At 32.5% G+C, this 21,249-nt stretch overlaps 5 protein-coding genes across 6 annotated transcripts; 3 read left to right on the top strand and 2 right to left on the bottom strand.

Moving 5' to 3' along the window:
- The first annotated feature begins 748 nt into the window (after positions 1–748).
- DCP5 (decapping 5) lies at positions 749–4,935 on the top strand. 2 transcript variants are annotated; one of them, XM_012226624.3, is made up of 8 exons: positions 749–1,097; positions 1,537–1,637; positions 2,201–2,272; positions 2,362–3,414; positions 3,660–3,725; positions 4,012–4,209; positions 4,324–4,434; positions 4,522–4,935. In XM_012226624.3, exons 1-8 carry the CDS (start codon positions 932–934, stop codon positions 4,696–4,698), a joined length of 1,944 nt encoding a protein of 647 aa, XP_012082014.1. In that variant the 5' UTR covers positions 749–931; the 3' UTR covers positions 4,699–4,935. The 2 variants fall into 2 exon arrangements, with proteins under 2 accessions (XP_012082014.1, XP_012082015.1); XM_012226625.4 differs by having other exon boundaries at positions 4,012–4,197.
- Positions 4,936–7,237: 2,302 nt separating this feature from the next.
- Positions 7,238–8,468, bottom strand: LOC105641968 (clavaminate synthase-like protein At3g21360). The gene is made up of 3 exons (XM_012226623.4): positions 8,103–8,468; positions 7,656–7,909; positions 7,238–7,583 (listed from the first exon to the last, which is right to left on the bottom strand). Exons 1-3 carry the CDS (start codon positions 8,466–8,468, stop codon positions 7,238–7,240), a joined length of 966 nt encoding a protein of 321 aa, XP_012082013.1.
- A 4,203-nt stretch (positions 8,469–12,671) lies between these two features.
- Positions 12,672–13,808, bottom strand: LOC105641967 (clavaminate synthase-like protein At3g21360). The gene is made up of 3 exons (XM_012226621.3): positions 13,443–13,808; positions 13,097–13,350; positions 12,672–13,017 (listed from the first exon to the last, which is right to left on the bottom strand). The coding sequence occupies exons 1-3, from the start codon at positions 13,806–13,808 to the stop codon at positions 12,672–12,674; spliced, it is 966 nt and encodes a 321-aa protein (XP_012082011.1).
- A 2,053-nt stretch (positions 13,809–15,861) lies between these two features.
- LOC105642071 (Cytochrome b561/ferric reductase transmembrane protein family) lies at positions 15,862–18,424 on the top strand. Its single transcript, XM_012226762.4, has 4 exons — positions 15,862–16,207; positions 16,327–16,378; positions 16,478–16,674; positions 18,058–18,424. Exons 1-4 carry the CDS (start codon positions 16,055–16,057, stop codon positions 18,385–18,387), a joined length of 732 nt encoding a protein of 243 aa, XP_012082152.2. The 5' UTR covers positions 15,862–16,054; the 3' UTR covers positions 18,388–18,424.
- A 250-nt stretch (positions 18,425–18,674) lies between these two features.
- LOC149493025 (transmembrane ascorbate ferrireductase 2-like) lies at positions 18,675–20,866 on the top strand. Its single transcript, XM_089715553.1, has 4 exons — positions 18,675–18,968; positions 19,072–19,120; positions 19,410–19,609; positions 20,197–20,866. The coding sequence occupies exons 1-4, from the start codon at positions 18,822–18,824 to the stop codon at positions 20,521–20,523; spliced, it is 723 nt and encodes a 240-aa protein (XP_089571679.1). The 5' UTR covers positions 18,675–18,821; the 3' UTR covers positions 20,524–20,866.
- Positions 20,867–21,249: the final 383 nt, after the last annotated feature.

Here is a 21,249-nt window from a genome sequence, read left to right on the forward strand (position 1 = left end):
TTACAATAAACAAGAGTTGCCTTACCAATTATGAATAATTTATAAAAATTAGTAATTTAGTATTAGCAGTCAAATAAATTAATTTTCTTTTACAAACCCATTATTTTTATACAAATTCACAAGCCTTACTTTATTTACAACTCCTAAAATTTATTAACAACATATGACAATAATTTAAAAAATAGACATAATGATTCAGTTTTTATTCTAAAGTATATATATATATATATATATATATATATATATATATTGAGTTCACTTGTATCATCGTAATTTAAAGTTTTAAATCAATATTTCAGTTTTTTTTTTATCATTTTAATTTTAATAACTAATCAAAAAAAATTTTTTTAATAATAACTAATCAAAAAGTTATTTTTACATAACACTTCTATTTGAATCACTGTAAAACCGCTAACAGATCCTAATATTGCAACCCCGTCACATTCCATATCAGGATTGCCCTTTTGTGGGTAGATACGTAATTTAATCTCAGTCGTATATTACGTGTTTTCTTTTCATTCGCTTAGAGAGAACATAAAACCTCAAATCCTGTGCTGTCCCCCGTTTACTAAACTCATCGCTATTTGGACCGAACTTCTCCTCAAATTCCAAATGAAAAGACCACCGAGTCCAATCTTTGCGCACGTGGCTCTTCCTCATTAGTTAACTCATCATACACAAGTGAAATTACAAAAAACCGCAAAAAAACTGCAAAGATATTATTAGATCTCTCTTTCCACAAACAGGCACCGGTAATCGCAAAGATAACCTAAACCCTAGTCTTCTCTCTCTTTCTCTCTTTTTAGACTTTGAGTTCAGTTTTATTTGTTCTTTCCTAATCTCTCTTAATAGATAGATATATATGCATGTCTGTGTGTATATTTATAGGTTAGGATTGGAGTAGTAAAAGAGAGATTTCGATTTTCCGACTATGGCAACGGAGAATAGTACTAATACGGCGTCGACTTCGAGATCGAATTCGACGGCCGATTCATATATAGGAAGCTTGATAAGCTTGACATCTAAGAGTGAGATCAGATACGAGGGAATTCTTTACAATATCAACACGGAAGAATCCAGTATTGGATTGAAAAACGGTATCGTTTGTCCCTAATTTGGGGGTTTTTAGTTATCTTCTTTGATTTCGCTTCCTCTTTTCAATGTTTGATGTGTATAGTTATGTATTACTGATTTTGTTGCTACCGTTGACTCTGCTAGCTTCTCTGCTAGTTATTTTAGGTTTTGTTTTTGAAATGTGTGGTTGAGTTTTGGCATTTATATAAATCCAATTTGAGGTTGAAGTAGGATTAGCTAATTCTGTCAATTATAAGCAGAGGTTAGCGTTAGACACTCGCTGAACTGTCTTTTCTGCAATTATTTCCTGCAATTTTTATACATAAAAACTAATTAGGTTTCAGATTTAAGGTACAGTGCTTAATTTTTTTGTTTGGGGAATAGTTCTTTTGTTCATTCTTGAGCTGTACAGAAGAAAGGTAATGAAGTAATAACTTCTCTATGTTGATTCTATGTTGGCAGTGCGGTCATTTGGAACAGAAGGACGGAAAAAAGATGGTCCACAAATCCCTCCCAGTGATAAAGTTTATGAATACATACTATTCCGTGGAAGTGACATTAAGGTATCATTTACATAAATTAACACTCCACTTGTTCTGGAAGTTATCATCTGAAAAATGCAATCAAAAATATCAATTTGTGAAGATGTTATTGTTGTGCTTGCAATCAAAATATCATTTACATAAAGGATGTTATTGTCAAAATTTCTAAAGAAAGGTTATCTCTATGAAAATTGTTGTGCTTGCAAGTATACAAGTGTAGAAGTGACATTAAGGTTTACACAAATTTACACTTCACCCATTTTGGAAGTCATCATCTTAAACTAAGGCGACTAAAATATCAATTTGAGAAAGATGTTATTTTCAAAATTTCTATCTGACTCTCTAACGAAAGTTTATCTCAATGCAAATGCTTCTTCTTTTTTTTTTTTTTTTTTTTTTTTTTTTACATATTTTACATTTGTTAAGTTGAAATTAAGTCAAAAAAGAAATTTGCTTTTGCTGGTGACGTCGGTCGGTTTCTACTGCTTCTTCAGCCTTAGTTTGGCTACATTGACTCACGTACTCTTAGAGCTGTTCATGGTTTCATTATATCCCTGAGTTTCCTTTTCTATTTCGTTCTGCAGGACCTACAGGTTAAGTCTTCTCCCCCTGTTCAGCCTACCCCACCTATAAACAATGATCCAGCTATTATACAGGTAATGGAAAGAATAGTTCTAGTTACTTGATGGACTATTCTATTTGACCTATCAACACCACTCTTTAATGAGTCTGATCCCTCATGCAGTCTCACTATCCTCGTCCAGTTTCTACATCTGCTAGCTTGCCGCCTGCTGTTAGTGGGCCTTTGACTGATATAGGATCTCATAATGCACAAATGGGACTACCTGGGTCTAATTTCCAAGGTGGTCTGCCTTTATATCAACCTGGAGGGACCATAGGAACTTGGGGAGCTTCTCCTGCTCCCCCTAGTGCAAATGGTAGTGGGCTTGCTATGCCAATGTATTGGCAAGGTTACTATGGCCCTCCAAATGGGCTTCCTCATTTACACCAGCAATCTTTGCTTCGACCACCACCTGGGCTGTCTATGCCTCCCTCCATGCAGCAGCCAATGCAATATCAAAACTACAATCCTCCTTTACCTGCTGGTGCCCCAAACTTGCCTGCTTCGAACTTGCCTACTTCAAACATACCGGGTTCAAACTTGCCAGCTGCAAACTTGCCTACTTCAAACATACCTGGTACAAACTTGCCATCTTCACTACCAGATATTCCTTCTCCTTTACTTTCTGCAAGTACTAGTTCCCTTAATTTAGCCCCTACACCTTCCTCAGCACCTGTACCGCCAACATTGCCTTCAACTTTACCCCCAGTGCCATCTGCTACTCTAGCTTCTGAAACGTTGCCAAGTTTGATTCCTAACAAGACTTCTAGCACTGCACTTCCTCCAGCCAATTTAAGCTCCAGCTTGCCAGTACTATCTGCCTTGACATCCTCTGGCTCAGAATTAAATACCATTTTGCCACCAATCTCTAACAAGCCTAATGCTATATCAGCTCCAACAATCCCATATCAAACTGCTGCACAATCTACATCTTCAACTATGGCCTCTAATTCTCTTCGCTCAGAAGCACCAACACCTTCATTGGTAACTCCAGGTCAACTATTGCAGTCTGGACCTGCCACAGTCCCTTCATCACAACCTGTGCAAACGGCTCATAAAGATGTGGAGGTGGTTCAAGTATCATCATCATCATCAATTGAACCATTGGTGCCGGTCGTTAGTGAAGCTCAGCCGCCAATTCTCCCATTACCTGTTCCAGCACGGACAAGTCAGAAGGTATGTCTTCAAAACAAAACATGCTCTATTTTCCCATCTTTGCTCTTTATGTGCATGTGAATGGTGCATGCTTTGTAGACTTAGCACCGTGCATAATCTATACACAACAAATTGAACTTGTGTAAAGTAATCAAGGTCAGAAAAATATATTGATGGACTGTTCACTTCTGCTGAAAACTAAGCTGAGCAGCTTCATGATTATTTAACTGTATGAGTACTAACACTCATTTTTGTGTCCTTTCCAGCCTAATGGGGCTCCTTTCCATTCCCGTCATGGTTACAGGGGGCGTGAAAGAGGAAGAGGAACTGGGGTAATGCCATCATGCACTTTCTCCATATAAATCACTATAAGTTTGATTTCCAAACAATGTGGGAACTTCAAATTCTCAACTGAAGATTTCGAACAGTGGGATTTTGATCGCATTATGCATCTTAGATCTTGATAGTTAGATTGCCATTCAAATTGCATTTAGAGCTTTCCAGCTAGTCGCAAATTATGGTTCTCGAATTATCTTCATCTGCACAATGATTTTGTGATTTTTGTTGGGAATCAAAAACTGAGTCTTACAACATGGAAATTGAACATTGCTTGTGCAGACTTCACGTCCTGTGACAAAATTTACTGAGGATTTTGATTTTACGGCAATGAATGAGAAATTCAAGAAGGATGAAGTATGGGGTCATCTTGGTAAGAGTAGCAAATCTCATTCAAAGGACAAAGAAGATGGAAAAGACAGTGATGAAGATGATTCTCAAGACGAAGATGATGATGAAGTAACTAAGGTTGTGGTTAAGGTGGCAGCACGCTGTTTTGTTCTCTCTGATGCTAAGTAAATTGTTGTTAAAAGAAAATTTTCTATTTGCTTTTCTCTTACTCATTGTGTTATCAAATTGCTTTCATTGTTTCAGCCTGTCTATAACAAGGATGACTTTTTTGATTCTCTCTCCTGCAATGCACTTGATCATGATTCTCATAATGGAAGGACTAAATTCTCTGAGCAAATGAAAATAGACACCGAGGTATTGTCTGCATGTGTATTTCCTCTTCTAACCTTTGAGAGATTTTGTGGACAATATTCAGCATCTGGTGCTTGTTTGATGTTGCAGACTTTTGGCGACTTTCAAAGGTACCGAGGAGGCAGGGGCGGTCGTGGTACTCCACGTGGCGGTCGTTCTCGTGGATCTTATCATGGAAGGGGATATAGCTATGGGTATGGGTATGGGTATGGGTATGGGTATGCTGGGAGGGGCAGGGGCCGGGGCATGCCTAATCGAACCTCTTAGGCAGTGGTCAGTATTTTGAAAATAGTAAGTGGGGTAAACTTAGTGCCCAATTGCCCGTCAAGCAACAGACTAATATAGGGCTATGCTTGCAGTGTGTTTTTCTGATAGAGAATAAAGGGTAGGATGTGCTCTGTGTTTCTTATTTTGTCCATTTGCATTCCCTTTCGTTTAACAGTCCCAGTGGAGCTAATGAAGCAGCATAATATTTCAATTGAAACAAGAATTGTTTGTTTACCATTCAGGTGTTATCGCAGATTTCTTATCTTTGGTTTCTCGTTTATTGAATTCAGTGCTATGAAAATTGAGTTGATTTGTTTTTTACGTTTATCCCGACTCTATTTTACCATTGATTTGCAATCGTTTAAAGTCTAGACTAGATCGTCGAAACATAATTGAGAGATTGAAAATTCAACAGGTTTTTATTCTTCAAATTCTTAATTATTTCTTTATGTTTGGCTTTCAAGGATCATGTAATTAGGGTATCAAGTTAAAAGTTATAAATTTTAACTTTATGCTGTAGTACAGTCTTGTCTCACAAATGGCATTAATATTCGATATTGTTTTGTTTTCGTTCCAAATATGTCCCTTTTTTTTTTTTTCGACTATAAGCTTAAAGATTGCACTCATTTGCAACTGGAAATTAATTATATGCAAATTGTAAAGGAGCGTAGTGGCCGATCATATCTCTTAAAATGTAATTGGATTAAGAATTTGACGCAATGATTAGAACCTTTTGTTTTTTTTTTGTCTTTTTTTTTTAGCCTAACCATGGCAATTCTGGCACCAATCTTTTATAATATTGTCAAACAAGCTCCGGTGCGGGCAGCTTCTGAACTTTCCACTCCCTAATTTCTCTGTTTAGTTTCTTTAGCTTGGGTATTGATTTTATCTTGCGAGCTATTTTTTGGTAGCCATTAATAATAACCTTATAGAATTGTCGCAATTCCTTTATTTTATATACGCCAAATGTTTGATAATTTGCCTAAACCATTTTAATCATGGAATCAACAGTTTGCATTTAACTTTACTTGCCTCTTGAGATCTATAAACCCATTCAAGATTCTTAATCAGCAATTCACTTCTTTGTTTATGATCCATTCCCCAACAAGCTAACCCATGACTTCCCGAGCCGAACTCATCGATCCAATTTGACTCGGTCGACTGTGTTCGAACTCTTCCAACTATCTCCCCACTCTTCTTAATGTCCTCCTGTGAGATCTTTTTATAGTTACTCATGCTTCAAGTGATACCATTGAGAATTCATCAGCTAAATTTGATATGATGGTTTATTTGATATCTATTGCTTCGACAAGCTGGCTATCACATCTAAATGGCGTGCAAATGCAAACAATAGCAATAATAAAGATAAAGATAGAGTTATGAATATTGAAGTGGAAGATAGCTGTGGGATTACGAGTGTTGGTTTTAAGTAGCTAGATGTGAATAAGGGAACAAAGACTAAAATTAAGCTGTTGCTGACATGGCATATGCAATAGAATTAGAGGAAGAGCACGAGGAAGAAGTGGAGGAGGAGAAGGCAAGAAGTTGAGTTGGCAAGGAGTTGGGATTACGCAATGCATTTCATGAAATTTGGCGGGTGAATTGAGCAATTGCATCTACTTTAGAGTGTGACTTGGCAAAAATTAATTTTTGAGCAATTTGGATATTTGGTTCAAGTTTAGGAGGTAGAATAAGTCTTTTTTCTAAAATTAAAAAAAAAAAAATCCTTCCAAAGATTTCTCAATGTAATAGAAGTTAACTGCTATTCAAATTTCTAATGTTGTTAGCTGCTTAATGTTATAAATTTCAATAGAAGTTGATATATATTTACGTGACAAATTGAATTTTAGGTGCGATAATGTGATTTTAGATATAATGGATAAAATTGATTTAAAAAAGCCAATTCACATAGATTTTTTTTAAAAAAATTGTTATTTTTTTTTTCTCACTAAATTGTTACATATACCCCCTCGTTACAATGAAAACGTGATTTTGACTGGCGTGATGGGTCCATGTATCGGTGTAGGTAAGTGTTTCCTCATATTTTAAATGATTTTTTGATGATAAATTGAGAAAAATACTTATTTAGATCGGATTCATAGTCTATCTATAAACAAAATCAATAAAAATATGAATTTTTTAAAAAATTATTTCTATTGTATCTTTTTTTTTTTTTCAGTGTAAAGTGATAAATATTATCGTTTTCGCAAAAATTTCTATTTTAACTGATTTGGTGAAATGAAAATTTTCTATTTTAATTGATTTAGTTAATAAGTGGGACATTGCATTAATTGATTCGGTGATACAATATAAATTTTGTATACATTGCAATTTATTATACCGTGATCCATTTTCATAGTTATGCTGCTGATATAACAAAAAGACTTATTATTTCATTCAAGCATTTGAAGGATGCATTTATCGAAAGCCAAATGGCAATACAAATTAATGGAAGTCAATCTAATTCCTTCCACATTTTATTCTTTGTAACTGGAAGAAATATATATATATATTTCTTTTACTTGCAAAACAAGAACAGCTACTTGCAAGTGGCAACAAGCACTCTTCTTGGGGGCAAAGAAGGCCTTCTTCCATGAAGCAAAGCCAAGTTATCAAGAAAAAGGACATCACCTGCCTCCCACTTGAACTGGATGCTTTCTTCTTCAATAATTTGCTCACATCTCTTCACAAACTTTTCTGGTATTTCAGTTCCGTCTGCCATTAAGGCTGAGCTCAGCTCCTTCCCATGCATCCCAACCATTGTGTTGAACCACATTCTCCTTCCTTTTCTTCCATCAAACACCCTTGTTAATGATCTTGGACCTAATACTGTCTTCACTCCTCCATTGGGCAACCACTCCATATCCATCCCCAGAGCTTGTGCCCTGTTAAATTACATATTAATGCAGAAAATTAACTAAAGCTATATGAAGAAGTGGATGTGTATATATATGTACCTTCTTTCGGCCTCTGCACGGTCTGATGTTCCAAAAGCATCCTCCCAACCTCTACCTCTCATGGATCCAGTATCATTGTTACTAAGAGCTGTGAAAGTGTACTTGAGCCCTTTAGCTTCAACTTCTTCGACTTGTTCAGGGAACTCCTCTAGCATTCTTTCTGTAACTTTAAAGCTTGGAACAAACGGTGTCTGTCCTCCTTCTGGTGGTGGAATATCACAGAAAAGAATTACCTTCCTGGGAAATTCTTTTATCTGGAAAAAGATAAAAAACCAATGGGTTTTGATTATTATTTATAAGACAAAATATCTGCTATAGCTACAATATAATGTCACTGCACCAAAGTTTTTTCAGGAACATGTTTCATGGTTCCAAATATAAATTCTTTTACCGGAAATATACGAAGTGAAGAAACAAATATGAAAAGTGGGTAATATATAAACTTACCAAAACCATTTCATGGTGATAGTATATAAACTCAGAGAGAGGACCTTCATTAGCAGTCCATACTCGTTTATATATATGAGTTCTTGGAGCAGGTCCTACATAACGAATATCTTCCCAACCAAAAACTTCGAGAATGTCATTAAAATCTTCTGCTTTTTTTACATCAAAACCTCGGAGAAGGACTGCACTGTTCTTGATTATCATTTGCTCAAACCAGTCTCTGTTATTCTTTAAAGCCAACAACAGCGATTCAACGTCTCTCTTTTCCGGCTCCGGCGGCTGCAGCACTAGAGGCATGGTCTCGCCGTCCACTAGCTTCTGACCTTCGCATTTGCCTACCTTGAATTCTTTGCTATGGAATTCCATTTTTGGTCTTAATGATGCTTTTTTCGTTTTCTTGTTTTGTGATCTTTAATTCAATGGAGATGGGTATATATAGTGGGATTTTTTGGTTGTTTTGATCGCTATGTTACATAAATGAGTTAAGGTGATGTGGCTGGGAACTTGGCATTTTCGATGGAGATTTATATTTTTGGAGATTCTTATTTAATTTGATGCCGTTTTGTGGAATTAAAATATCAGTTTCCCTTAGTAATATCGATTTATTGTGGATTTTACAATATCAAATTACATTTTTATTTTTATTTACTTGAGAGGACAAATTAATTGATATATTTTTTTAAGGATTCTCTAGTTGTGAGTACCTGAGTATGCTATGGTTTATTTGAATATGAAAATTTCTAGATAACTACCTTGTAATTATATAATTTATGGTTATTCTGGTGTTGTTTGATTAGTTTTCTTATGTTTTATAAAAGACGTAGAGAGTGAGAATGTCGAGTTCGAATTCTTTAAAATAATGAGTTGTAATGTAATGGTTGTACTGTGATTCAATTCTCTGGCAACAGGGGTGGGCAATTCTTGATTTTTAATCGAGAATCGAATCAAACTCATTCAATTTGGTCGAATTTCGATAGTTGTTTTAGAAATTCAGTTACCGATCAGTTTGGGTATATAAAAAGTTTGATTCTTAGTTCTTAATTTGGTCACTGTATATGACAATTTAAATTTATTTTAAGCTAAAAATAACTAATTTGATTTAAAATAACCGAATTTAAATTAAACTAAATCGATTTAATTTGATTTAAATCAATTATTATATCATTTGGGTTCGAATTTGGATACTATCAACACATATTTTGATATAGAAATTTAGCTAATTCGATTTGATTCAACTTAATTAACCGAATGCTCACCCCCATTTCATACTTCTTGTTCGACCAATGTTAAAAGTTTCAAGAAACTTGTGGCATAAAAGGACAAAAATAACAAGAAAGAAAGGTAGAAAGAACAAGAAATTACTTACAGGAGATTAGATTTACTAATTACTCTAATACTATATTATATATGATTTTTGGTTTTACATTTTGGAAATTAATTGTTGTTGGTTTTTATTCCAATAAACAAATTATTTTCATGTAATGTGGCCGTTGTGGGATTCGATACTTAATTGGCATTTCTTGCTTGACGATTGTTAGAACTTAGTATTAAGCTTATTTCTTAGCTTTGATTTTTTTTTTTTTTTTCTTTGCCGTTATTGTTTGTTCTCTTCTGTATTTTTTTTATTTTTATTTTTGTTTGAGTTAGGATGTTTGATAGGCTATCTTTTATTTAAATATATTTACTTTATATTAGAAGCTTTTCTTCATAGTTGTTATGATTTTTCTTTTTCTTTTTTTAACTTTTAAAGAGGGTATTAAATCTCTGTTAGTTTCCGTAAAATAACTTACAGAATAATAATTTTCCACAATTTTTATTTTTTGGGCATTAAAAAAATAAGGTAACAGAAAATATTTTCCTAATCAAAGAAAAATTAAGTTATTTTTAAAGAAAATGACTTGCCATTTTTAAAAGAAGAAAATATTTTTTGGACATTTACAAATTTATTATAAACTTATAAATGCATATTTTTTAATTTATTAATTATCACTACCATGCACCACTGTTCATCACCAGCCATCCTCGGCCACCACCACTGGTCATCATCGACTTTCATAATTTACCATTGTTTTGCATTTTTCTCATATTTAATAATAAAATTTTTAAAATAAAAAAATTTTATTGTTAATAATATTTTTATAGTGAATTAATTAATTTTTAATATTGCAATCAAATAACGCAAAATAAATTATTCGAAAAATATCTAAAAGGAAGTTATTTTTTATAAAAAAAACCCAGCTCTATCACCATCCAAAAGTTAGGAAATCATGGCAGAACGTGAATGCACCAAATGGAAGCCTCTACTCATCTTCAAAGCCTCATTAGACAAACCATCAGCTACTGAATAATATATGATTCCCTTCGTTAAACTTCTTTACTTAGAAAGATACCATGGCATAAAAGGACATAAATAAAACTTCTTTGCTTAAACGCAAGGCTTTGGTTTTGGCTTTGACTTTGACTAATTGCTTTTTAAATTTCTAAACAAGCACCGAAACATGATTAGGCCAAATTGATAGTTGTTATTTTTATAGTATTTTTAATATAGTTTTTACTATGATTTTTAATATTTTTAATTACATTAATTAATTTTTATTTATTTTTATTTAGGTTTTTCAATAAAGTTTCATTGAATCATATTTCACTTAATCTTGAAGAATTTTGTAAAATTTTTATAGAAAACCACCTAAAAATGCAAGAGATGATCAATTGTCAAAGACTTCCAACAAATAGCACACCCAGGGTTTGCTAATTATCACCCCGTGCTAATCTGCAGAATTCAACTTGAGCCGAAATTTTCAGCTTTAGCCCGTGCTGCTTGTATGAGAATATCATGGAACGTGCTTAATCAAACTTAAATCCTATTTAGACGCTGAGAGAGTCCTAGTTGAGAAGAAATACAAAATCTAAACAGTTTGTTATCTCCAAAAGATTTCTTACTCAATAGGGATTCACTTTTTTAAACGAACACAAAGATATTCCAGAAAGTCTATATAAAGAAAAAGACTAACCATAATCGGGGGACGACATCCATTACATATTTCATCTCTTGTTCTATTATTTTTTAAATAGTTTTCTCCCTCTTTAAGACTTCAAGTATTTAAGTTGGTGTCAAGATTCAAGGAAGTTATTCAAGCCAATCGTTGACTAGTTTTTTTTTCTAAATTTTCTTTTTGTTTATTATTCTTTATGGGATTATTTACAAATTTAATTGAGTTTGATTTATTCACTGTGTTGACTCTTTACTAGGGATATAGTGTAGCTTTATTTCAACTCCAGTTTATAATATTAGATTTGATTTTCTTTATTCAAGTAAAATTTATTATTGATCTTAATACTTCCATGTAAAGTTTTTGCCCTGGATTGATTTATTTCATTAATCACTATCGAGAGAAGGGTTTTTGATATGAACAGGATAATAAATTTCACGAGAATAACAACTTAATGTGAAAGCTAGATGGTTTGACTCGTGGAAGGTTTTCATAGAATTAAATACTTTAATTTGTGAATTCCTGAATAATCACAAGTACTTAATGATTTAATCTATGTTTGGTTGCGCCATTGAGAATGGATAATTGAATTGGGTTAAAATAGCTAATAAATATCGAGAGAGCTTATTAGCGAATTTAAGGTTATTTCTCATTCTTGAATAATTAAAATTGATTATCAAACTAGTAGGATAAACTGGACAGAATTGAGTGAAATCAAAATCCCTAGTAATTTTTAATCCTTTATTTCTTTTCAACAACTTTTTGCTTGATTTTATTCTTATTGTTTTTACTTTAATTCTTTATTTTCAAATACATTATCTTATTATCGTTTAAATATTAATAGATTAACACAATTTTGGTACTTGGTATACAATTTTCGTGGGATGATACTCAACTTACTCTTTATTATTTGTTTGCGATTTCGTACACTTGCGAAAATGCGAAAAAGCCTATCACAAACCTGTCGACTGGTCTAGTGATTAATTAAAATACAAATTTATTTTTGTGTTCAGTTAGAAAAAAAAATATAAAATCAGTAAAAAAATAATTATTTGAATAAAGAATTATATATTTTTTTTTGTTTCATGATTTCCAACATTTCATTTTAGTGAATATCTCAACATGATAAGCTATAAATTAATCTTTTTATTAAGGTCATGCATATATTTCAGTTTGCATGTAACTATTTTAGTTTGGCTCTTGTTAAGTTATTTTGCATATAACTCTTTGCTTTACATTGTAAAATTATTATTTGTTACCTTTTAAAATATTCAAATCGTCTTACATTTTGAAAAAAAATAACCACCCAAAAAAAGCTTATATTTGTGACGGATCTTATATTCAGAAAGACAATAGACTCTATAATGTTTCTGCTTCATACTTAAATTCTTAGAACAGTAAAACTTTGTACATTCAACCTTCAAAAATCAATACTTACACAAATAAACTCCTAATTAAAAATGGACAAAATTTATTTAACAAACGAGCATACATTTAGCATGCAAAATATAAAATTTAATTCATTCTCAAAGAGTACAAGATAGTCAAATTAAGATATCCAAGCAGGTACTAATCCAAATTATCTGCAAGTGGCAACAAGGATTTTCCTAGGAGGCAAAGAAGGTCTTCTTCCATGAAGCAAAGCCAAGTTATCAAGAAAAAGAACATCACCCTTTTCCCAATTAAATTGTATGCTTTCGTCTTCAATGATTTCTTCACATCTCTTCACAAAATTTTCAGGGATTTCAGTCCCATCTGCCATGAAAGCTGAGCTCAGCTCCTTCCCATGCATCCCAACTACTGTGTTAAACCACATTCTCCTCCCTTTTCTTCCATCAAACACTTTCGTTAAATGTCTTGGACCAAGTATCGTTTTTGCTCCACCATTTGGTAGCCACTCCACATCCATTCCTAGTCCCTTTGCCCTGCCAAATAAGAAAATTAATTAGTAACTACTACTAAAGAAATTAGCTTGTTTAGATCAAAGAAAAATGCTACATGTACCTTTTTTGGGCTTCTATGCGATCTGTCGTTCCAAACGCATCCTCCCAACCTCTACCTCTCATGGATGAAGTGTCATTCTTGCTCAGTGCAGTGAAAGTGTATTTTACGCCCTTTTTATCCAACTCCTCCACTTCTTGAGGGAACTCCTTTAGCATCCTTTCTGTAACTTTGAAGCTTGGAACAAATGGAGTCTGCCCTCCTTCTGGCGGTGGTATCTCACAGAAAAGTACTACTTTCTTTGGACATTCAGTTATCTGTTTTTCAATTGCAGGATTTCTTGGTATATAAAATCCGTAAATCACAAATTTCTAATTAATGGTTTTCTTTAAAACATAACTAAACTTACCAAAACCATTTCATGGTGGTAGTATATAAACTCAGAGAGAGGACCTTCATTCGCAGTCCATACTCGTTTATACAGATGAGTTCTTGGTGCAGGCCCTACATAACGAATATCTTCCCAACCCAAAGCTTCAATAATGTCATTGAAATCTTCTGCTTTCTTTACATCGAAACCTCGAAGAAGGACTGCACTGTTCTTGATCATCATTTGCTCATACCAGTCTCTGTTATTCTTTAAAGCTAACAACAGTGACTCAACGTCTCCTTTTTCAGGCTCCGGCGGATGTAGAACTAGTGGCATTGTCTCGCCATCCACTAGCTTCTGGCCTGCGCATTTGCCTACCTTGAAGTCTTTGCTGTGGAATTCCATTTCTCTTGTAATGTTACTTTCTTGCTCTGGATCTATATAGGAATCTTATATGCATACGTTAGGCATTGGCGTTTTTTGCGGACGGTTTAGTTTTTACATTTGTCGTTTGTTAAACGCAAGGCTTTGGCTTTGGCTTTGACTTTGACTAAGTGCTTTTTTGTGTAATATATAATCTTTTTTGTAATTTTGATACTACAGAAAGTATAAATTTCATGTTGCCGTCGTCCACATTGAAATACATACATATTATAAAAAATTCCCACGTGGCATTTTAATGCTATTCCTTGACCGGAACCTAAATTGGTCTGATTTTTCTATTGAGTCCCACTAATAGCACCAAAAGCATAATTCAGGGATTATTCAAAATAATTAATATTATTTAATTTACTTTTAATTTGATTATTATAAATAATTTACTATTATATTAGTTACTAGCTAATATTACTGAATAGATCCCAAATAAAACGAAAGATTAGTGATTTATATGTATTAAATTGATTTTTTTTTATCAAATAAAAACAATTTCAAATTTTAGAAATCTCCTTTTTGATTTAACATGCAAGAAACAAAAATTCAATCTTGGAAATTCTTGTGAAGGGGTGTGTTATTTGAAATGCTTATAATTTATCAATAAAGGCTAATTTTTTTGATTTATAACAAGTTAGATTGGAGGGTGTTGCAGAAGAAATAAAAATGGTGAATGTGCTTCCATTCCATACATGTAGAAGAACAAAACTATTTGATTCCCCACAAAAACATGTATAAAGTCAACGGCTTTAATGGCAAAGCAACTCCGTTACTCAACGGATAACTAAAAACAGAGTGAAGTCTTTCTTTTATTTAATATTATTCTAAAAATTAATTAAATGCATCTCAACACACATTTATTTTAGACAAAAAAAAAAAAAAAGACTCAATCTCCACCTAAATTTGGATGCAATATATAATTTATCGAAAAAATAACTTTTTCTATAATTTACCATCTGAAGTTGCACTAAAAAAATAATTTTTTAAAAAAATAATTTTTTCATATTTCTAATTAATAAAATTATTAATTAAAGTTTAAACTAAAAAAATAATTATAAAAAATTACAGTGTAATTAACAAAATATCTCATTTAAAATGTTATAAGATCATAAAAATATTGATTATATTGAATTTTGGTTTGAAAAATATTTATTCTTTTTTATCTTTTTTAATGATATTTGATTTTAATCAAATATTTTATTACTTCTTAATTATATTTGATTCAAACCAAAATTTTTATTTTGTTTAAATTTTTCTAGAAAATGAAATTTTTATTTTTATTTTTTTAAGTTTTAGAGATAAATTGGACAAAATATTAATTTTTGGATAAATTATACATTGCTTTCAAGTTCGAGGAATAATCTAAATCTTATTACTTAAACAAATCCTTCATTAAATGGGTAGATTAATCCACAACTAATATTATGAATATTATATTAAATACTTATATTTTCATAAAATTAACTTTTTCCTTTTTTCAACTGTCCTTTTTTCACTATGCGCTTTTAAAAAATGTTGAAACTGTATATTCAATAATCCTATATATTGTTAGATAGGATTACTATCGATTGGTTATAGATTGGAATCAAATTGAAATCAACTAAAAAAATTGGTTGATTTCAATTTCAATTTTAAAATGGCTAGAATCGCAATAAAAAATCTATTGCAAATTTTCCCCACAATAGTGATTTTTTAGATTTAATCTTATAAGCATGATAGACTCAATCCAAATAATTAGAGAACCAAAAAATAATTTTACTTCGTTATAGAGAACAAAATTAGAAAATATATATATTTTTAAAAAATTTTAGACTTTTAATGTTTTTTATTTAGAGAACATAATATAATTACAAATATATAACTAACTTTTTTTTCCCAGATGAAAAGAAACAAAATAACACCCAGATGAAAAGACACAAAATAACGCACGTGGCATGAGTATCTCAGGGCCACAAAAGCATAATATATTTTATTTAATTTTTCACTACTATCCAGAATTTATATCTATCAAACAACAAATTTCATTATCCAAAACATAGTATAGTAATATGAGAATCTAACCCGCCTGTTTTTTAATAAAGAATTCCAAAACCCATTCCCTAGTTATGATAGTAGTAGAGCAAGTAAGTGGATCCACAGGACCACAGCTCTAAGCTCTCTACTTTCTACTCAGCGTCGGTGAAGAGTAGGCTCAGTGTCTAAAACAAAAGAATCTATCCATGGCAGCTACTGGATCTCCTTCACTATTTCCACTTCTCTTCTTTGCAAGAATCTCAGGTCTCATAGTTGCTGCTTTAGTCATTTCTTGGGCTCTTCTTTTCAAATCCAGCTTTCTTCCTCAGTCTTCCTCTCATGAAGACCTCATTTATGCAGTATTCACTATTTCTTCCCTTTTCTTGAATTAATTAATGAAGTTCTTGAACCCACCGAAAAAAATCTGCATTTCTCGAACCTCCATTAATGGTGCTTTTCTTTTTTCTTGCTTTTGCAGGTTCTCCATCCTTTGTTAATGGTAATCGGTTTTATTCTCATTAGTGGTGAAGGTACATAATTAATCTCTTAAGTATAAATAATTATACTCCTTGTAATCAAGAGATTGGCTCAAGAAATGGGATTAATTAACTAGTTTTTGGTGATTTCAGCAATTTTAGTGCACAGGTGGTTGCCTGGCTCAAAGAGCTTGAAGAAATCTGTGCATTTGTGCCTTCAAGGATTGGCTTTGGGCTGTGGCATTTTTGGTATTTGGACAAGGTTTCAAGGCAAAGATGGGATTGTAGCTAATTTCTTTAGTCTGCATTCTTGGATGGGTTTAATCTGCATTTCCTTGTTTGGAGCTCAGGTTTTCTTTCTCATTCCTTCAATTTAATTTTAATTTGCTTTTTGCAAAATTACCATTTACTCCTTTTTTTTATTCTATATATTGGTGGGGCCAGGGCTTTAGTGATTTTAGATGGGTAACGTCATTATGAGCGTTAATGGCTTGGCAGTGCTATCTATATATGGACCATCCTATTCACAAACTTTGGCTTTAATTGCAATTAACAAGCAATAGCAAAATTTAATTATTTGTTTCAATTATTTTTAGTGCACTGTAGGCTAATTTAGCTATTTTAAACTCTTCTTTATTTCTCTTTCCTAAAGTTATGACAAAGCAATGTGTCCATTTCAATGATAATACATCCTTGCTAGTATGCTTATTAAAGCAAGAAGCCTTGAACTATGAAGCATGTAGTGTTTCACATGGGGTCAGTTTGAATATAATAATCGAACTAACTTAAAGTGACAGCTTGAAAAAAATTAAATTCAAATCAAACTATAAAAAATTTTACACTAAGCCAAACCTTTGGCGGTGGTTTGATTTGATTTGATTTGGCCGTTTCTGCGGTTTGAAATAAGAGAAATTAAACTTCCACGTTCATCTAGTTAACAAGAAAAAAAAAAAAAGATTAATATTATACTAAATATGAAAAATGAATTAACAAAAATTTTGCCATAAAATATCCATGATTTTAAATAGCTATTAAAAGTTTTTAAATTAATTTTTTATATGTATATACTTAGTATAATATATGCCATAAAATACACATGATTTGACTCTAAAACTGTAAACCAAACCAAAAGCTCGATCTTTAAATTTTACAAAATTAAACCGAATCATTAATCTTTTAAAATTGCTGTTTTAGAGCGGTTTGGGAGGTTTGATGAACACTCATAGTGTTCCCATTGTCTTTTTCCTTTATGGGACCATTATTCTCTCATATTTGGTTGGTAATAATTATAATTTATTCCTCTTATTTAATAAATAAATTGATTAGTTGTTGTTTATTTTCGTTAAACTATTTGGTTATTCCATCCAAAATGTGATATTTTAAAAGTTATATTATATTTTAATATTTGATTATTTGGTCTTTAAAATTTAACATATTATTATTACTATTTAGTTTCTCTCATATTTATTATTAAATTACTATTTAGTCCCTCACTAAATAGTGAAAAAGACATTTTTAGACGAATGACTAAATAGTTTAATTTCTGGAATAATCAACATATTTACTGAACAAGAGATCGAAGAGACAAGATATTAATTTATCCTAAAATTAAATCAAAGCAATAGAATCCACGAAAAAAGTACTATGTTCTACATATCTCACATACAGTAAATTTTTCAATAACAATGCTTAACTAGTGAGTTGTTGATTCATTTTCTTGATTTGAAATGCAGTGGCTGATGGGTTTCTTGAGCTTCTGGAACAGGGGAGAGGTGAGAATGGTGAGGGTAAAGGTACTGCCATGGCACATATTTCTTGGGCTATACACATATGGATTGGCAGTGGCAACAGCAGAAACAGGTTTATTGGAGAAGTTGACATTCTTGCAAACTAACAGAAATGTATCAAAACGATCACCAGAATCTATGGTTGTAAATTGTTTAGGACTTGGCTTGGCGTTGCTTAGTGGTATGATTATATTAGCTGCTGTTTCTCCCAAGCGCCAATCTCTTCAAAGCAAAATAATGTTCAAAGATTCAACTACCAAGTACTTGTCTTCATAAATTCAAATGCTAATATGATACTGTTCTTCGAGTAGTATATATGTAGTTTCTATTTTGTACATGCACTTGAAAATTACTGCAAATAAGGATATAAATGTCTTTTGGCTGCAAAATTTTTTAGATGACAAGAACAAATTTACTAAAACATGTAATCAAAGTGAAAAAAAATATATGTGAAATTATTAAAAAGCACCAATGAAAAATAAAAATTACGAAATGACGAGTCGGGAAGAGACACCTAAACTAAACGGTGCATTTTGTAATGATAACCAAGAAAGTCAACGCAAGAAAATTAAACGGAGAGGATCCAATGCCACAAACAGAGTCCAGACCAAGAGAAAAGCAGAAACGCCGGTCCGTGACTGGCTGGGGCCAGCAGCAGCTCGAAAGCGAATTCGCAATCTCTGTGCCTGAAACCATTCTCAACACCAAGAATGGCAGTTCCCGTAATTGGGTTTCAGAATGTTACAACGTTGGTTAGGGTAATTGGAGTGGCGGTTGCAATTTTGGTTCTAACATGGGCTTTACACTTCAGAGGCGGTCTCTCTCTGTCCTCTACTAACAAAGATCTCATCTTCAATGTAATCTCCACTCTCTGCTTTGTTTTATTTAGTGATAGTGTTAATTCTGATCTTTTATATGCAATACAATATCATTTCTTGGGTCGGTTTTATATTCTTTTAGGTCCATCCTGTCCTGGTGGTAATCGGGCTTATTCTTTTGAACGGTGAAGGTAATCCTTATATTGAATATATATTTTCAAGTTATCAGATTTTATTTTTCCTATTCGTTTTGAGTTCTTCAATTCCATGCTTGAGTTTGTTGAAGCTTGTTTTTGTTTAAATTGCACAGTTGGGTCCTACACATCCTTTTGAAATTTGGAATTTGGTATTTTCCAATCATGTGATTGAATCATATCCATCTCTAAACTCTAAAGTATCGATTTTGGGTTTCATTGTTAAATGATCATAAACAAGTAGTATAAGAAATTTAATATGGATACTTTGATTTACCTGATGCAGCTATGCTAGCATACAAGACAATCTCTCGATCTAAAAACTTCAGAAAGGCAGTGCATCTCGCAATACAATCTGTATCATTTTGTTTAAGTGTGATAGGTGTTTGGGCTGCTTATAAGTTCCATAATGAGAAGGGCATTGACAATTTCTATAGTCTGCATTCGTGGCTTGGTCTTGCTTGTCTATTCCTATTCGGAACCCAGGTTTGTTTTCTCCTAGCATCCTCACCTTGTTGGAACTCTCACTTATTTAGTTTGCTACTTAAATCACCTAAATGTGGGTTTTTAAACTCTTGTTTCTTGCTGTAACATATGATGTTAATAGCAGGAGTAGTTCTGCAGAATTATAATTTGATCTATTTGGCATTGTTGTTTTGAACCATTGTTGAGAAAAACAGAACGTTTATTAGAATTTGTGTTTATGATGAATTTTATAATTTTTAGTAACAGAAGTTTCAATAAACCAACTAAACAAAACATTCCCTTACAGCTTTTTCCAAAGGCATCAGAAACGATTTTTTCTTTTTTTTTTTTTTTTTTTTTTTTTTGACCTCAATGGCAAACAACTAAATGAAAACGTAAGTACTGTCCGTGTATGCATATTTTTGGGACAGAACTCTAAATGGTTGAGATTCACTTTGTCTGTTTATTGTAGTGATATGTCATGCAACTTGTTAGATATGTCCGTGGATACCCATTTATATGCAGAACTTGACTTGAATTGGATTCTAAGAATTGCCTGTTTTTCTTTCGAGTTTTTTCTTGTGATTTTGCTGTTTACCCTTGTGTAGTGGGCTGCTGGCTTTTCAACCTTTTGGTATCCAGGTGGTTCAGTAAACTGCAGAGCTTCTTTGCTTCCCTGGCACGTGTTCTTTGGGATCTACATATATGCACTTGCCATCGGCACTGCGGCTACAGGTATTCTGGAGAAAGCCACATTCTTGCAAACCAACCATGTAATATTGCGCTATTCCTCTGAGGCACTGCTGTTGAACTTTTTGGGTATGCTAATTGTTGTTCTTGGAGGCTGTGTAATTCTTGCAGTCATTACACCCAAGATCGATAAAGCGGATGCTTATAGTCCACTAGAATATGAAATGCAACTTCCAACTGCATAAATCAATTGGTTGGTGGTGTTATTCTCATAAGTATGTGGGCAATTTCGTCCACTGAAACTGAATGATTGTAGTATTCTGTTTATTACTGCTTTTACATCCCCAAATCAGCTCATATTGCGATTGAATTGGTAGTTGCAACTGGAAGTTTTCGTTTGCTGGTCGGACAGATGAAATCATTTGGTTGCATAATTTGGAATAGTATAGTGACAAAATTGGAGGATTGGCAGTATAGATGGGATGGAAAGTGCTGATTGGGCTGTGCTGATGCCCTCCTGAAAATATAAAACCTTTTTAATTGTTTACTGTAATCTGAGTTTTTGCTAGGCATTATTACATTATCTCCCATTAGGTGTGTCCTCAAATTGAGTCAACATATGTTTCTTTCTGAGTTCAACAAATTTGAGATTGAGAACTCGATTTGGCTTTTACTTTTCATGGTAGAACTAGATTTGACAGAACAATATAACTCGTCTGGATTTGATTAGTATTAAAATTTAAATAAAATTATTTGTTAATCTAAATTAATTTTATATTATTATTTTAAAAATTACATATATAATTATGGCAAATCCTAACAATAAATTAAATTTATGAATAGCTAAAATTGAATTATTGAAATATTTAAATTTCACTTAGACTCGTTACCTTAATTACTTGAATTTGGGTTTAACTTGATTTAATTTTAAATGTTTATTAACTGATCTAAATAATTAAACAGTGGTTTTA

This window comes from Jatropha curcas, chromosome 10, assembly GCF_041381405.1.
Source record: "Jatropha curcas cultivar XTBG-Jc1 chromosome 10, XTBG_Jcur_1.0, whole genome shotgun sequence".
In the NCBI taxonomy this organism is placed as follows: Eukaryota; Viridiplantae; Streptophyta; class Magnoliopsida; order Malpighiales; family Euphorbiaceae; genus Jatropha; species Jatropha curcas.

Bases quoted from the DNA above. Each gene is read 5' to 3' on its own strand.
- LOC105642071 (XM_012226762.4), top strand. From the start codon at position 16,055: ATGGCAGCTACTGGATCTCCTTCACTATTTCCACTTCTCTTCTTTGCA. The intron at 16,208-16,326 runs GTATTCACTATT...TTGCTTTTGCAG, and splicing joins ATGAAGACCTCATTTATGCA to GTTCTCCATCCTTTGTTAAT. The intron at 16,379-16,477 runs GTACATAATTAA...TGGTGATTTCAG, and splicing joins TATTCTCATTAGTGGTGAAG to CAATTTTAGTGCACAGGTGG.
- LOC149493025 (XM_089715553.1), top strand. From the start codon at position 18,822: ATGGCAGTTCCCGTAATTGGGTTTCAGAATGTTACAACGTTGGTTAGG. The intron at 18,969-19,071 runs GTAATCTCCACT...ATATTCTTTTAG, and splicing joins ACAAAGATCTCATCTTCAAT to GTCCATCCTGTCCTGGTGGT. The intron at 19,121-19,409 runs GTAATCCTTATA...TACCTGATGCAG, and splicing joins TATTCTTTTGAACGGTGAAG to CTATGCTAGCATACAAGACA.
- DCP5 (XM_012226624.3), top strand. From the start codon at position 932: ATGGCAACGGAGAATAGTACTAATACGGCGTCGACTTCGAGATCGAAT. The intron at 2,273-2,361 runs GTAATGGAAAGA...TCCCTCATGCAG, and splicing joins ATGATCCAGCTATTATACAG to TCTCACTATCCTCGTCCAGT. The intron at 4,435-4,521 runs GTATTGTCTGCA...TTGATGTTGCAG, and splicing joins AAATGAAAATAGACACCGAG to ACTTTTGGCGACTTTCAAAG.
- LOC105641967 (XM_012226621.3), bottom strand. From the start codon at position 13,808: ATGGAATTCCACAGCAAAGACTTCAAGGTAGGCAAATGCGCAGGCCAG. The intron at 13,351-13,442 runs GTAAGTTTAGTT...ATTGAAAAACAG, and splicing joins ACCACCATGAAATGGTTTTG to ATAACTGAATGTCCAAAGAA. The intron at 13,018-13,096 runs GTACATGTAGCA...CTTATTTGGCAG, and splicing joins CGCATAGAAGCCCAAAAAAG to GGCAAAGGGACTAGGAATGG.
- LOC105641968 (XM_012226623.4), bottom strand. From the start codon at position 8,468: ATGGAATTCCATAGCAAAGAATTCAAGGTAGGCAAATGCGAAGGTCAG. The intron at 7,910-8,102 runs GTAAGTTTATAT...ATCTTTTTCCAG, and splicing joins ATCACCATGAAATGGTTTTG to ATAAAAGAATTTCCCAGGAA. The intron at 7,584-7,655 runs GTACATATATAT...GTAATTTAACAG, and splicing joins CGTGCAGAGGCCGAAAGAAG to GGCACAAGCTCTGGGGATGG.